The 17,990-nt window shown below is 34.4% G+C and overlaps 1 protein-coding gene across 1 annotated transcript; it reads left to right on the plus strand.

The window, feature by feature from the left end:
- Window positions 1–12,054: 12,054 nt before the first annotated feature.
- Window positions 12,055–17,414, plus strand: LOC128555832 (protein draper-like; the record flags this gene model as incomplete). The annotated part of the gene is made up of 6 exons (XM_053539525.1): window positions 12,055–12,802; window positions 13,357–13,459; window positions 13,628–13,719; window positions 14,084–14,254; window positions 14,587–14,709; window positions 15,867–17,414. Coding segments are annotated over 6 exons (1,461 nt in total), but the record flags the coding sequence as incomplete, so codon positions are not given.
- Window positions 17,415–17,990: the final 576 nt, after the last annotated feature.

A 17,990-nucleotide genomic window follows, 5' to 3' on the forward strand; every position in this document is an offset into this window, starting at 1 on the left:
AATTCTAAATAGCCTTTGTCATTTTTATGAATAATTGTCCTGTAAACGTGACAAATTCTTATTTTAGCCTTTTGAACCCTGTTTAAAGGTTTGGAAATCATTTTTGAAACAATGCCTTTTCTTCAGTACGCATAATTGAGTAGATAATTATTGTTTGTTTTCCTGAACTTTTAACTTCCTTAGTTAATCATCGGTAGTATACACTGAAATTAAGAAATAACCCACTAAAGAATACTTTCAAAATGAAATGTACATGTCAGTACACAGTCACTTGCGATTGTATGAATATGTTTGGAACAAAACCAGCTTTGAGTCACTCATTAAATGTTTTATGATAGTACAGCAAACTTTGAAAACATATAAGCAAACTAATACCAACTCAGAATTTGATAGACAGGACTCAACTATTTTGTATACATTCATAACAAAATGTCTTTTCCGAAACTCTCCAATATATCTCACACTCTTTGATATGTCACTATTTCCGATAAAGTAATGGTACTCGTACTAAATTTTAATTTTAAAAGATCACATGACTGCAGTAAGTCTACAATTCTCTTTTATAGCAGTGTGGTAAAGATAGAGGAACGTTACTTCCAATTGTGGAAAGAAGAATACAAAAGCTTTGTCCAATGTATTAAAAATGATTCCCTTTTTATTTCCGTGCGATACTAAAGAATGCAACTGTGCCCTATTGTAAAGTACCATTTTGTTCCGACCTTTAGCTTTGTTTGTCATCGCAAATTTCGCAGAAGATCCCAAACTTTCCTATCATGTAAGTTTTTTGTCATTGTTTTTACATCATTTAATAATTGTTGCACGTAGCACGTAGCACATATAAAACAATGTATATATCTATACCTGTCTAAGATATTTACATTATTTAATGTTGCAATGATATATATATTTCAAAGATATAATATAAGTTTTAAAATTAAGCTTAAACAAGACAGGGTAGAGTGACGATAGAACTTTGTGACATGTAGGATAAATGATATACTGACCATCAGTATTAAACATTATTTGTTTATCAATATAACATGTTCTCAATACATCTTCCAGTTCAAATTGGATCATTTTCTGTGCACACGTTCCGGCTATACTTTGTAATTTACATCGAAGTACATGCTCTTGCAGTTTTACGTTTGATGTTTTTTTTTTCAGGTTGTCATTAGCTTCTTAGCCTATATTATGGATGCATATATTTGCTTTTTTGCGTTTGAGACTGGCATGCACTTCGAACTCATGGAAACTTTGAATTGTAGCCTTTGAAAATTGCATTTGCAATATGTATTGTTATACGTCCCTGAAACCGGACGTAATATGGGAACACCAGCGGCGGCGGGTGGCGTCCACTAAAGTTGTCCTTTCTCTAACTTGACAGTCACCAAAGAAGTGATCACATTGATTATTGGCATAATATCTCGGCCAAGATCGATAACCAGTTGGATTGTCCAAGTGGCTCTGGAGTTATGACCCTTCAATTATTCAAAATCGTGAAAACTGAGTGTGCGTCTACCTTGAGTATTTCTTACCTGATGTTCACTAAACTTAGTCACAATATTTATGGGCATAATATCTTGGCCAAGTTTAATAACAAGTGGCATTAAAGTTATGACCATTAAATTACAAAATATTATGGAAACTGATCCGTTTTCTAAATTAAGCAGTTCTTATTCAATGTTCACCAAACTTGGTCGCATAGGCAAACATGTCGTTTTTGAGTTATAGACCTGGAATTAGTTGAAATTGAGAAAATTGAAAACTTGTCTGCTCAGCAAGTAGAGTATGTTAAAAATGAAAAGTATTTTACTGTAACGGGCGTATTTTGTGACAGTTTGCCACTCTTGTTTGTACATAGTTAAGATATAATACTTTAATAGTAGGCTAGCTAGACGGAAGTACAATTATTCGGTTTTTACCCAACTAGTGGCATTTCTCACCAGTTATTTTCAGGGTTAATTATTTGAAAAAAGACGTGTATGTAGATGTACGAATAGCACAGTCGCTATTTAGATATCAATATTAGTAGGCAATTGTTCGAATAAATGAGTTACGCATTATGGCCTAATACTCATTTACATATATTATAAAAATCTTTCAGATTATGTCTCCGAAGCGATCCGCAATGGTTCATAACCGGAATGAGTAAAAAAATGCGAAACGCAATAATTCATGAATAAACATGATAAGTGATTCTGATGATAACAGTCAAGTGACAATAACAAACAATAATCAATCGCTATTAACACTTCGAGTTCTGCAGCACACTGTATAGGCTGCTATTGTGGGTGGATCGTTGGTATCACTTGAGGTTTAATTCCGACTGTTCAGGCTATTTATACTCCGCAATTGTTTAATGATATTGAAAATGTTTATCGTTCCTTTAATGAATTTCTATAAAAAGATCCTTTGGAAGCAAAAAATGCATCCAAGAAGAATAATAGCAGACTCGGTTTGATTGAGCCTGTTCATGAGAAGTGAAGAAATGTGCAACACCTCTCACGCCCCCTAGCACCGGCTTAAGTGGAACTCTATAACACATATGTTGAATAGACTCCATGATCCTAAAGTACCAGAAAATATAACAACACTGAGACAAAGTACGAGGAGACCTTTTAAAGCCGCCACACGGCACTTAAAGATTGTTGTTGTGATAGTTAATGAATTTCTATGAAAAGATCTTTTTCAAGCAAAAATCCCGACATCTCATTCGTTTCTCAGCGGTATTCAAAGATACTTAAGAATATGACATGGAAGCATACTTAGTGATGGGTTTAAGTGTACATTGTCAATTATGTAGTCAGTTCATTACATCGGAATAATTTATCAAGGTATGTCATATTTTTGGACAATTCCGTGGTCCAATTTTATACCGGTGACCCTAAATAATGTTGGGATCTGTTTCTAGCGTTATGCTAAGACATTAATATTTCAATAACATTCGAAAGAAGATTAACGGTACAATATGTATTACTATTAAAGATACTGAAGTGGCATCTCAGGCTGTGGTAACACATTTACTCGATGACAATAACTATAGAAATTGTAGTAAACTTAACCATATTTATAAAGGTTATGCTCGAGAGCTGAACTTCTGTCTTAATAAGGGGTTTTAAATTTTGCAACATTTTACGTCGTCCCAGCTCGTACTTTCTTGCGTCGTTTATACGACTATAGGTAGAATGCGCCGCCATCACCTTTCAATTTCGTAAGCAAAGAGAAGAGAAGGGAAGGGGAGGGGAGGGGACAGGAGAGGAGAAGGGGAGAGAGGAGAGAAGAGGAGAGGAGAGGAGAGGAGAGGAGAGGAAAGGAGACTAGAGGGAGAGGGAGACGGAGAGAGGAGAGGAGAGGAGAGGAGGAGGGGAGGGAAGAGAAGAGAAGATTTATTTAAAGACGGCAAGAATTACATTACAACATAAGCTCTTAAGAGCTTTTGAACCGACTATATATATATATATATATATATATATATATATAACAAATAAAAAAGAACCCGGAACGGGAACAAAATATCGTAAAATTATAAAATGACTTCACACGCTCGCTTAGTTTTTCTTAAATTTTAATATAAAAGTCACAAACTAGTTTCGCCGTGAATGGCTCATCAGTGTGTCTAAATATATAACAATAAGAGAAAGGGAATTAATTCAACAGAAATGTTGAATTAATTCCCTTTCTCTTATTGTTATATATTTAGACACACTGATGAGCCATTCACGGCGAAACTAGTTTGTGACTTTTATATTAAAATTTAAGAAAAACTAAGCGAGCGTGTGAAGTCATTTTATAATTTTACGATATATATATATATATATATATATATATATATATATATATATATATATATATATATATATATATATATATTACAACATGATGAAAACATTAAAAACATTATATGAAAACATGTAAGAAGAGAGATAACTAAAACAGGTCAGGATTAAAGCTATGCTGGATTTGCTGATCTTGACCTAATGGTCTAAAACCTGCTATTAAAGGATATGTATAAAAAACATAAAAAACTGAAACGAAATACGACACAATCGTGTATAGCTAGAAAAAGGTTTTTAAAGACCTATATCAACCCAAATAGGGAGGGGAACTGATCAGCAACTCTCTCACAGAGGTACACGTTTCAAAGCATTTATGGATAAAACAAAGGTAATAAACATTTTAAACAAACACAAGAAGCAGTAAAGGCGCAAGAAACATGCTTACCTGGGATCATACCTATGAGCAGGTGGTAGTTAAATACGTTAAAGAATGAAAACACCACCAGATGAGCATGTTTCTAGAGCTCAGTTCAAATAATACATTTACAAGTACACGTAGAAGTGACGGAAACAAACGCAACCAAATTACAAGCAATAAATGGTAAGTAAATTAATCAACAACAACAAAAAAATAATTATTTGCGGCACTACCACAGAGCAAACAAAAACAGTCAGGAAATAAATGAAGAACACCAAGCTAGGAAAATAATGCACAAATAGATTAGAAAGGACATAACAACAAAGGATCTACACTGAATATTGGCAGCAACCCCTGTGCTATGTCACTCCTTACGAACATGCAACACACTTACAATTAATTCCCGTCAATGTAGACATCAACTGCTTGAACTGATTGAAGCTTGTTGCAGTTCTGTAATCGTCTGGTAAAGAGTTCCACAGCACGACGGCAGCATACTTAAAGGAATTCTTACCATAGTTTGTTGTTTTTACTCTTGGAACCTGCAAAATATTAGAATATCTGAAGTTGGAAGATGAATTCCTTTTTTTTTTCCTTTCAAGTTTCAATTGCAATTATTTTCATTCTTCTATTATGTAAAGTTCTGGTACTCCTTCTTCATATTTTTTTAAGGGGTAATTTCTGTTTTTTAATTATAATTTGATCACTTCTAAGTCTTCAAATTTATGTAAATACGCAGCTTTTACTACTAGCTTAGTTACAGTGTTCGGATCTGGATGGGTTGCTAAAAAATGGCAATCAAATTTTCAGTCGTTTCATGTTAACATATTGACACAGAACTTTTCTCGATTGTGATTGCTGTCGAGTTGTAGGATCACAAAATGACGGAACACAAACATTCCTTTGTAGTCTGACAATCTGGGTACAATATGTGCAATAAATAAATTCACTTAAAATGAACAGTTGTGATGAAATTTGTTTGATGTATGGTGTTATTATTTGTGATATCATGCTACTACGCGGAGTATGGCCAACAAGGTTGCTGTGCTGACCATTTGTCTCATTCTGAATTTCATAACGTACTCTAGAGGCTCCTGTGTAGTGTCGCACGCTGCTTAGTGTCCCAGATCACTTACTTTTGATTAAAGTGTTGATTCATAAAGTAACATATCAAAGGCGTTTTGTGACAGAAACAAGATCATTTATTTCATGTACCGGGAGAGTTATACATTTTTATATAATGCAAATAACTTTTTGTCTAATTGCCTGTAACAGACGCATCATTAATTAACTTCCTTGTTTCTTTATTTACCGCATACTATTGTGTCAATACAATAACTTTACATGTAATAGTATTATTCTATAATAACAAGCGTTCTGGATATAAAGATTCCAGTCAGACAGTTCCTCAACGGTGTCAATGATAAAAGTGCAAAAAAGTTCGACCCTTTACCTATTTATAATTTGCTACGAAAACTTGATTTGGCACTCACACATTCAGTTACTAGTTTCTTACACAAAGAAATCTTGGAACAATTATTGATCCTTGGATACGGGAATGTAAACTCAGTAAAAGGGAGGCTATTTTATTCATACCAGTCAGCATACGTGATTGGGTTGTGTGCCCTTTAACTACTATCCGTATACATTCTGATGAACTATATATCAATTACCCAATGGTCAAGCCGTGTCCTATGGATTCTCTAGTATATTATTTTTATTATTATTATTATTATTATTATTATTATTATTATTATATACCACATTAATTATATAGCATTCTTTTCATGTAAAAATACGTTCAAAATGCTTCACATAAAAGCATGTCTATAATGTAAAAGTAAGCATGGTAATTAAACTATTGAAAGACTATTTAAAATTAAATTACAGTGATATTATACATTGTGTTTTATATTAAAGGTAAACAGATTAAACTCCAAATTACAACAATATCAACACAATCGTGAAATGTACTCAAAGTATAAAATATTAAATCTAAATTTAAAATACAATGTATACTTGTCGTGTTGAGCGACCTGTGAAGTTCCCACTTTTTCTATTTTATTATCACAGCAGCGTTGTTTGTGCCGTGTGGCGGCCGTAAAAAGTCTCCCCGTACATTCAATCAGGGCTGTTATATTTCGATCTTCTCAGATTGTTCAGCACGACTTTTATGTCGTGTTATTGGTACTGTTTATTTTCTCAGCATGATCATTTCGGCCTGAGTGGTTCCAATACTCCCGCTTTCATAGCCTTTGTATAACCACCCCTTGGGTATGGTGCCTGCTTTTTAATTTTGTCTTTTGACAGTTCCTGTGATATGCAAACTCCATAACCTCAGATCCCCTTTCTAAATTCCAGATTGTTTAGTTCTGCCCATTGTTTGCTCGTTTTGGGCAAACCCATTACTTTATCTGGGGACCAAACGCCGCTTTTTTTGGAATTACACGCCACAACCCGTGTATCATTGAAGGTTCCATATTCACCGCCGTTTGAATACCTCTGCAGATGTCTCTAAATTGCTTTTTGTTCTTTTAGCATGTGTAAATGTTGAGTTCTGCTCAACCACGGGTTAGAGGGCGTGGACGGTAGCATGCATTTCTACTACCGTCCATGAACAGGCTCAATCAAACCGAGCCTGCAACATTTTTTGTCGTGTTGAGCGACCTGTGAAGTTTCCACCTTTTTTATTTTACATATATATATTTTTTTTTTGCACAAGAGTTCTTGACTGGCCGGCCAAGTACCTGCATTACTCCAACAGGTAACTAGAGTATTAGCTCCTATGGAGTTGTATGAAATAATGCGTCTTTAGCGCTTTTTTGAAACTTTGAAAGGTTTTGCAGTATCTTATTCCAGCATTCCATAACCTCGCAGCTACTGTCACCACATTGCACTCTCCGACATTTGGGCACCTTTAATGTTTATGAATTATTTTAGGGTTTCAGCATTCTGGATTGCGTATATATTTCTAACATGTTCAACTACATAAGCTAGTGATTGATAATCATTGGGTGCCTTATATGTTTGTGTTAAAATTTTGTATTCTATCCTGCTCTGCACAAAAAGCAAAATGAATTCACGCAACACATAGAGACTTATACTAAGCCTTCTTTGCACAAGGGAAACAATCCGTTTATATAGTGAAACTGTTGAGTGAACACCGTTTGTTAATCCTATCCTAATCCTGTTCATGTTGTATTAGTGCAAAGGAAAAGTAACCTATCTATGTTAAATGCTATGCATGATAACACAGTCATGCATCTAACAGTCCTGAAATTGATTTCTTCGATTTTCTCATATTTCTAGATATATTTCCCATACTTTGACGCATATATATGGGTAGTTGAGGTTGTTCTCTTTCCAGCAGTAGCCTTTTCATCATATTTCACCCTGTGGTTTTGACTTTTAAAAAAATCGTCTGTTTGTTGACAAATTTTACCACAGAAAACGTCACACTTTCTTCAGGGCATTAATGTTTTTGATCTTTACATAGTTTTCTATTCAGATTGCTTATCTATGTGGCAATTAAGCATGCTTTTTCCCTGCTAAGAGGTAAAATGTGGATAGTTTGCATGATGTTCTAGGTCAATACCCACCTAAGCCTACCATAAAGTCTTAGAGGAGTTGTCACCATTTTTCCAAATGTTTTACCCGGATCATTTTTTTTTCAGTTCTAATAACTCTTTTTCAAAAAATGCTTCTTGAACTTTGATGCTGTTAACTACACATATATTTAAAATAGATAGTTCCTACTTGAAGTTTGTTAGTTACACTGCCTACAACACAGGTGTTATATGGTCGTATCTGGATGTTCTGGTTACATTTATAGCTGCCTGTTTTGGACATTTTGTAGTTTGTTTATTGGCTGTTTAAAACCCCATATAGAAAAGATTTACAATAATCCAATCGTTATGTTGCATCGTCACATGTTGCTCCATCTTCATGTTCGAGTCCAGGAGAGTACCGAGGTTCTTGATACTGCCTGGATCGGTAAGAAGGATTAATATAACTGTGGATCGTCAATGTAGAGTTACGTTATTGTAGAATAAAGCTACTTTACTATTGTTGTGACACGACGATTAGTCTGGTTGAGAACGAACTGTTATAGACAAAAAAAGTACAGACAATGCATTAAGGTCAGACAGGTTGTTGTATTAAGTTATTTGCAAATGGCTTCTTTTGTGGCACAGTAGTAGCTATTGAATTCAAGTTACAATGAAGTCACATAAGTGTCAGTAAGGATAGAATTTTAAAATGTGTCAAAGAAACTTGAGGTACTGTTAGATTAACACAACTTGTATTGTAATATTTATCGATGAAATAGTTATCGAAAGTTAAACACAAGGCTGCTTTCGAAATTATTTGCAAAGATTGTATACTAGTTTTACTATGATTCAACAGAAATATCATTAAGTTGATGGAAGTAAAGCAACCCCATTTCTTTCCGTTTTATTGTGTCAAAGTAATCTGTAGTGCAGTTTGAGTTTATATCTCATAGTTTACCATATTCATGACAGTTCATAAATTGTTGCATTTCAGCTCTATTTTCATCAGTCTTCGCTTTGTCATTTATCATTTCAGCTCTATTTTAATCAGTCTACGCTATGTCATTTACCATTCCAGCTCTATTTCGGCTCTATTTTCATTAGTCTTCGCTATGTCATTTACCATTTTAGCTCTATTTTCATCAGTCTTCGCTATTTCATTTACCATTTCAGCTCTATTTTCATCAGTCTTCGCTATGTCATTTACCATTTCAGCTCTATTTTCATCAGTCTTCGCTATGTCATTTACCATTTCAGTTCTTTTTTCGTCAGATTTCTCTATGTTATTTACCATTTCAGGTTTTTTTTTCATCAGTCTTCGCTATGTCATCTACCATCTCAGCTCTATTTCTATCAGTCTTCTCTGTATCGTTTTCCATTTCAGCTCTATTTTCATCAGTCTTCGCGGAATCGTTTTCCATTTCAGCTCTATTTTCACCAGTCTTTGCAATATCATTTACCATTTCAGCTCTATTTTCCTCAGTCTTCGCTATATCATTTACCATTTCAGCTCTATTTTCACCAGTCTTCGCTATATCATTTACCATTTTAGCACTATTTTCACCTATATCATTAAGTTATGCAAGTTATGTTAGAATCAGCGTAAATCTGATTAAATTTCGCGTTATTAGTTGTACACTGTACCCGCTATTTGTGCTTAAATATTTGTCATGCTAGAATGCTACTTGTCGTACGAAGTTTAAATGCATTATCATTTATGGTGCTTGGGTTGGTATTTGTGCTATATTATGTAGCCCACCACATGTGTTTAAGATCTTTTAGACTGACTGAGTGAGTTTAGTTCTATTGCGAATCGACACAGAAAGGTCATACACCGCCAAGAAACAATTCTACCGGAAAAGTTCACTGAAAAGCATTTCTTAAACATCGACGTAAAACATATTAATAGTATAAGAATATCAGTTGTAAACAAAATAAAATCGCAGTAAGTGTGAATAAAAATATTTATTTGTCAGATAGTATGATAGACACCAGTCTATTTCAAAAAAGAAAATAAGAGGAGAAAATATTAACAATTGATATGTTAAAACATTTCTTTTTAACAGCTGATTTTGTCCTTATCGTCATTTAGGAACATAAAAGGCATTTCAACTTCCCTTTGTGTTCTATTTTTAGAATATTTGCAAAAGAATATGAACTCATACGCTAAATGGCAACCCGCTAATGTAAATGTTCTTGAAAAGAGATGTGTGAACTAGAAGAAAAAAAATCAAATATAGCATTCGGTAAATTTTCTTATTGATAAAAGTTTGTCACTGGCTGTTCTCACTTATTATCAACAACACCTATATATCTATTGTAGAATTTATCCTAAGTTATTCCAGATAAAATTGTTTAAGCTAAAACTTATGGCAATTTTAAAACAATTAGATGAACAATATGTAAAATTTCCTTCCTTTACATTCGTCATGTCTGATCTGTAATTCAAGTTTAAGGAAATGACGCAGCATTTTATTTCATAAACATATATGTTTTACAGACATGTTGTTAATGTCGGAATTTAATGAAAATGATAATTTTACTGTGCTCTTATCTTTTACTTCAAACTGCTGTTGACGCAGGTAAAATTTTTGATGTGTTCAGTACAATGATTTTGAGTAGCGTTTAATATTATTTATAAGACAAAAGGCATTACCTCTTATAATGAATGTGTCATAAAAAAACAACATATATATAAAAAGGTTGTAGAACTACGATTATCAATGTTTTATAGTGTTGTTATAGATTTACTGAGTCATTGGAAGCATTATGAATTTATATGCGTGGCTAGTGATCCATGGTTTACCGACTGGTTTTACATTTTGTTGTGGACCTATTTTGCAATGCATGGCCTTATGGCTGTGTTTGGATGCTCTGTGCTTCCGGGAAATCTATCCTTACCTTTTATCTTTTATAACGTTTTACAACATTTTGGGGGGTTTAGAGACACATTGATTCAATTTAGGTTATATAGCAACTTTGCCACTTTTCCTGGTTTTGATGAGAGGAGAGGGAAAGACCCCAGGTACCCTCTGGGCATTGTTTCAATCATAGACAGAATCCTAGGTTGAACTATTGATATTCGATAAACCAGCTGGATATGCCTATATACATATGCATTGCTTGTATGTCAGCTTATGTAAATGCATTACATGGCGGCTTATTTCCGAGTACATAACGCTAGTGTAAATGCGTTCGTACGTCATTTTGTCGTACGAGAGTCATGCACTTAAACGGTTCCCAAGAAAAAAGTGCATTTTGAATTGCCGTTGAAATATTTGCTGTTTCCATAAATGACGCTAAAGGAAAAATTAACCCTTTTTGAGATATATGTAAGCAAAATATTAGATATATATGTCGCGGTCTCAATAACTTTCCATGTGGAATACATTGCTTGCGTCCCATGTGGTTCTGGGACGATCTTAGCATGATCGTAAGAGGCGACTAATAGGATCTTAACACTTGGTTTTGCTGTAACTCTGTGATTCCAGCAGGTATGCAAACTCTGATTCCATACCTCATGTTTTTATTTCGATGTAAATTAGATGTGAAACCAAAATTTGTAGTCCTGTTTGGCGCCATATAACCTATACTGTGTTGGTGCACCGTAAATCCCAAATAAATAAATAAATAAATACATTGCTTGCGTCTAACGTGCGTGACATTATGTTTGACCTCCAAGCAATTTAAACACACCAATGTTTTTCATTTACTTTAACTCAGTTTTCGCTTTATAGCACTGATAATGTCTAAATTAATTTCAAGAAACGGCAATAGTTGTATACTTTTCATAGTTTTAGGAGAATGTCCAAAACAGTGTCGTCAATCTACTTCAATCGGAGATTCTTGCTGTGAATGTGAAAGTGGCTTGCTAAGACAGCACTGTAGACTTCCATGTTTGGTAAGTAATGACACTTGTTATATTTGCCTGAACAGTTATAGAGAATCGCTTACGTATTTCAAATCAAAATGTTTTGGATGCCACGAATATGAGTATTTTCCTACCGGAGTGTGTAGGTCATGTCCAAAAGGATGTGTTTCTTGTTTCGACGAAACATTTTGCTTTGAATGTAAAAAAGGTCTGTACGGAAGATCATGCAATAAAAGTTGTGCGCATTGTGAACCGGACAGTGAAGGCGTTTTGAAATGTGACATTGACTCTGGGACATGTGCTAATCGATGTGAAGATGGCTATTTTGGTCATCGTTGTGATACTATATGTAGACACTGTAAACCTGATAATCATGGCGTGGTAAGATGTGGCAAGTACGATGGCACATGTGTAAACGAATACGTGGATGGGTATTTCCATCCAAGTTGCGACACTGTATGTGGATACTGTTTACCGAATAATGTCAGTGTAGTGAAGTGCGATCTGTACACAGGATTCTGTGTAAAAGGTTGCGTTGATAGCTACTTCGGTCGTCGTTGTAAAAAGAAATGCGGACATTGCCTACCAGACGATAACGGGAGAGTTGCGTGTGATATAAACACCGGAAATTGTTTGAACCCTTGCATTGCAGGTTACTTTGGTCCATCCTGTTTTGATAAATGTAACAGTAACTGTTTTGATTCAAATACAAATACAAATAGATGTGATAGATTGTCGGGAAATTGCATTTATGGCTGTGTGTCTGGATGGTACGGTGACATGTGTAATAAAACTTGTAGTAACACATGTCAAAATAGATCGTGTCGTCAAAAATCTGGCAACTGCGAAGGAAGATGTTTGTCTGGTTGGTATGGCGATACGTGTAATATAACTTGCAGCAGCATGTGTTCAGAAAGATCTTGCTGTCAAAATTCGGGTTACTGTAAAAATGGATGTGTTTCTGGTTGGTATGGTGATAGTTGCAACGTTTCATGCAGTAGCAACTGTAATGGTACATCTTGTGACCAGAATTTAGGCCAATGTGATGGTGGTTGTATTCCTGGTTTCTTTGGTCACACGTGTAAATTCAACTGTGTTGACACTTGTAAAAACGGTGTTTGTGACAAGGAAACATCGGAGTGTACTCAGGGATGTGTAACAGGATACGAAGGAGCATTCTGCAATACAAGTATGTATTATCATTTTTTTAAATTTATGTTCTAGAAATCAGTTTCATGCTTAGAACACAGTACCAAAATACTTTAGTTTCGGAAATTAGCTTGATAAATGATTAAACACATTGATCTCATCAGAGTTACCACGAATTATAAAACACAGTTAAGATGTCCTGTTTTTTTAATGTTCCTTCTTTTCAATAATAAGAAATATCTATAAATGAAACACTAGTTTAGTTATAATACATTCTTCATTTTTTTAATGATTTATGGATGGAAAGGTCGCCTTGCTTTATAGACATAAATAGATTTTAAAACGCAAAACTCGAGCAATCTATAAAAAACCTGCTTTCAATGTATTGAAAAAACATCGCTTCAAAAACCCAAAGTCAGTCTCTGATCTGATTGAGACTTATTTTACTAGTTTCACATCACCAAGCACATCAAAAGAATGAATGACGACTTTGATGATATGAAAAACGAAAACAATAAAAAAATCGAAGGGAGGGAAATATAAACCTTATCTTTGGGAAGGCATTTTTATTCCGATAATATCATTACATTTCAGCAACAGACAATGGTCAAGATTGTATTTTAGTTGGCATGACGAGCAGTCTGGCTGGAGTTGTAACATCTCTAGTATTTGTCTTTATTGTTTGGTTCATAAGAAGGTATGTATCTTGCATGTCTATTTGTTTACGAACTCTAATAAAAACAATTTAAACGACCTACTTTAGTTGAATACGGTAACATATGGAACTGCTTTGTAGTAATGTAGAAAGTATAACATATCATTGCAGTGAGTGAATCATCACAATAAATTCATTTTCTTATTTTAGAAAAATAATCAAAGGGAAGCGTTATAACTGCCTTCAAATGTCAACAAGAGAGAGCGCAGTGCCATTATATGACGATATATTAAATATAAATGGTATGAAAATATATACATATTTATGATACAATGTTTTACTATTCTAGTCAGGCTGTAATGTCACCCGATGTGTTGCCATTATGTCTGGTCCTTTAGGATCGTGGAGTTCATTCAAATTCGAATTGTTACAGAGTTCCTCTTAAACCAGTGCTAGGGGCATGAGGGATGTTGCAATTTTCATTATCTCTCTTGCATACATTTATTCATAATCTACTGCTATGACGCATGCTTCAGTCCCACGCGTTCAAAAATCTTCTTAATATAAATTTGTTTGATACAAAGGTGACCTAATATCTTGCATATATTATTATACCAAAAGTTACTGAAAGTAATACATGTGCACTTATTTTGTATTGAATTGTAGATACATCGATGAAACATTTTTCTGGCAGCGATTTGTACACAGAAGTTGGTACAACTCACACACCGATGGGTACACATGATTTCAGATCCAGTATGAGTACCAGCTGTGATAATGAAACTGGTGGCAATTGTGCAAGTACGACCTTCGAAGTTGATGCAGATGCGGAAACCAGTAATGACACTCGGTCTCTTTGTTTCGGCATTTTACACATGTCCAGACTGCATTCTGAATTCAATGAACACGGAATTGTTTATTTCTTGCATATTTCTTTACATCGCAATGGCCGATTTAATATGACCGATCGTGTCCACTTTTATTGATTTGTAGTTTTGATTGATCATGCAGTATTAAAACAGGAGATATTTAATTACTGTGTTATTGATGCTGAAGTGTAAAGTTCATATAAAATTAAATTTGATATAAGAGCCATAGTTAAATTGTAAGTAATGCATATGGTTAAACATGTACACTGATGTAATACTGGCTTGTTTTGAAAATTGTAGATAACACAGAGAAACACCGTGTTAGTGAGAGCTATTCATACATAGAAATTGATGCCACCCATCCGAGAAGTACACATGAATCTGGATCTAACACGCGTATTATTTATGATAACGATTTTGCTGGTAATTATGCATCAATACTTGCAGTTGTAGTAGCTATTAAAGACACTCGTGTTTGTACGAACGCTCTCAGATGTCTGCATTGCACTCGGAGGGCAATGAAAACAATAAAGCGCTTGTATTCAGTTACATGTGTTCTGATAATGCTAATGTTCACAGAAAAATAAAAAATATCAAACCAATCAAGAAAATATTATGGAATACTTCACAAAAACGTGATTAAAAATCATAATATCAAAATAAAAAGCAACTACACCAATGATGACCATGTTATTCTAATGTTAAATGCAAGACCTTGTGTCAAGAATGCCGAATCTCCTGAAGCTAATCTATCCAGATGTTATAACAGAATGGCTGACTTAGCTCTCATTTGGTTTTTAAACACTTCTGGTAGAAGGTACGGGAATGTGATTTATAAACTTCGTAAGATCTTGGGTTATGGAGTTTTGGTAAAATCATAAAACGTTTTAAAAGAAGTTACAACCCAACAGTTTAAAGTTGGACACTTCGCTTCCGTTTTTGATTGTGTCTGACGGAAGTGGGAGGGGGACTCTGTGATAAGCGGTTTTTGAATCTCACCAGGACTGAACCGTTTCGAATTTTCGCTTCTGACCTGTTTCGTCGGACCCTTAAAGACGATTCTCTTGATGCCCTGTTTCCTGAAAAGGCGTTAAGTACATAGGATTTTGGTTCTGAAGGTTTGCTTTTATGTAATTATACAGGAGCATTTTTGTTATTTACAAACCATGTCTTCTTGTTTCCATTGCATGTATTAGAGATTCCCCTGACGGGGATTACTTTTATTTAAACTGTCCCGAGTGTTTCCGATTGTTTGGAACATTATGCGGGTAAGAGGTAAGAGTGTGGTTGGTGCGGTTTAAGCATCGTTTTAAGCTCCCCAGTAGTATTTCTGCCTTTGACCATTTCAGTGGTGCCCCACTGTGTTCCCTTATTTGCCCGTTTTGTCCTCGTGCTTTTACTCTCTCTCAATTTCTGTGTGTATGTGCTTTTTTATGTATGTGTGTGTGTGTGTGTGTGTGTGTGTGTGTGTGTTTGTGTGTGTGTGTGTGTTGGTAGTGTGCACATCTGCATGCTTTGGGGAGGCTGCTTTTTCGGAACATGCAATTTCCAGTTTCATATGTATCTTTTTTTTATTTTAGCTACACGCCCAAGAGATTCAAATAGAACACTAAACAAAGATTTGATGTCCACAAGAAATAAGGAAATAGATGCCAATGACATTAACGCAACACCACAAAAGTCTGAAGAAGATAATTGCAACACAAATCCGTCTGTATTAAACATTGAAATGCAGTTTAAACCACAGGCGGATGCAATTGAAGGAGACAATGACAGCTTAAATTATATACATCCTGTGCATTAAAATGAAAATATTATTCAAAACAAGAATTACTTTTCCTTTTGAACTGAATAAAGGAGAAAGAAGTTTCAGTGGTATACATGCACACTTGCAACATAGTTAATTAGGAAAATTGCAATGGAAATAAATTAATTTGTTAAAGAATTTTATATCAATATGTGCATCATTTTTTTAATAATTCTAATTTTCAAGTACGTGTTACCTGGCATAAAGAGATGACTGACTTGAAGACGTAATTTTTATTCTGTTACACAGCGAATGTTCGTCATACAATTTTCATTTTACATTAGCGAGCTACGCTTTTCTATTTGATTGATGTTGAAGACTCATGATGGGCACTTTTAAAAGCCCACGTTGATTGAGCTGTTTTGATATTTTTCTTCTTGCCTGTTTCGTTGGGCCCTTGATGATTATTTTCTTGTTGCTCTACTTCTTTCACAGTTTTATTTTGCATGTTTATTTACACGTTCATTTTGTGTACAAATCATGTTAAACTGGACCATTGAGAAAACATTCACGCATCAAATACCAGGATGACGTCCGGTTGATTATTCTCTGATGAACGAGGTTCTGTATAATTATTATCAATGGATATTGATGCCTGGACCAATAAGAGACCATGATGACGTCAATTATCAGCATGAGGTCCGGTCCATTATTATTTGATGAATGAAATTATTAATTAATATTGAAGCATGCACCAGTGAGAGACCATAATGATATTAAACATCATCATGACATCCGGTTCATTGTTCTCTGAAGAATAGCATAATAATTATCAATGAATATTGATGCACGCACCGGTGAGAGACTATAATGACGCCAAATATCAGCATGATAACCGGTTCATTATTATTTTATAAATAAAAGTTCAGCATGATTCTGATCATCATGTTGTATGGACCAGTAATAAAAATATATCAAAACAATTCTAAAAGTGCCTTTTTTAGTTTATAAGATGTTCATCGGATATACCGAGACGGCGTTCAGCACTTGCACATCTGTACTGTGCCCCTCGGTAAATTAGACTATAAACAACGGGAAGGCGTTGATTATGTGTTAAACGAGCTAATACGTCAATATTGTTATGACTTAGTGTGAGATCTCATAAATGAGTCAATCACACCTTTTATCATAGAATCATAGATGTAAGTAAACATTTCATAAAAAATGTCATTAGTCTTTTAAAGTATCTTTTAGCAAAAATAATGAGGATACTAGAACAATTGATACTATATCATTCAATAAAAACTTCGTATAATACAGACCTCACGCTCAGTGTTGCGCGCCTAAACTTTGGGGTCATAATATTGTTTTTCACGTTTCTGCATGATATTTATGTCCACAGTTGTTTTATGAAAACATTAATTGGTACTGATCCGTTCTAAATCAAAAGTCCCAGAAAAAAATGGAATCATTCGACTTACTTTCAGAGCAATACTGATTCAATTACAGAATCACCTCCTTTCCTCGATTTGCAGGTTAACATATGTGTAATTTGTAACTCGCAAAACTTATTTTTGTTTAATTTGGGCTAAAATCATACATAAAATGACAAAAATACACACAAGATTTGACAAGATGCCTGTCCATATCATTCATCAAGAAAGAAGTTCATTTAGTTTTGATATTTCGTCCGAATTAGCAGGTAGGTGAAATTAGTTCCTTTGAAAATAATTTTGTAATTTCTAGTTTTGACGAACTATAACTTTTTAAAAAAGAGAAAGTCAATATGTTATGATAATTCAAAGAATTTATATTTAGAAGTTTGTATGTAGAACTATAGAATTAAGCTCATTTTCTGTGAGTAAACATTTTCTCTACTATTATTTGGCACCGCTGTCTGTAAGTACAGACTTTAGCTTCGTTTCCCTTTTCAGACAGGGATACTATTGGGTAATGT

The sequence above is a fragment of the Mercenaria mercenaria genome, chromosome 3 (genome assembly GCF_021730395.1).
Source record: "Mercenaria mercenaria strain notata chromosome 3, MADL_Memer_1, whole genome shotgun sequence".
In the NCBI taxonomy this organism is placed as follows: Eukaryota; Metazoa; Mollusca; class Bivalvia; order Venerida; family Veneridae; genus Mercenaria; species Mercenaria mercenaria.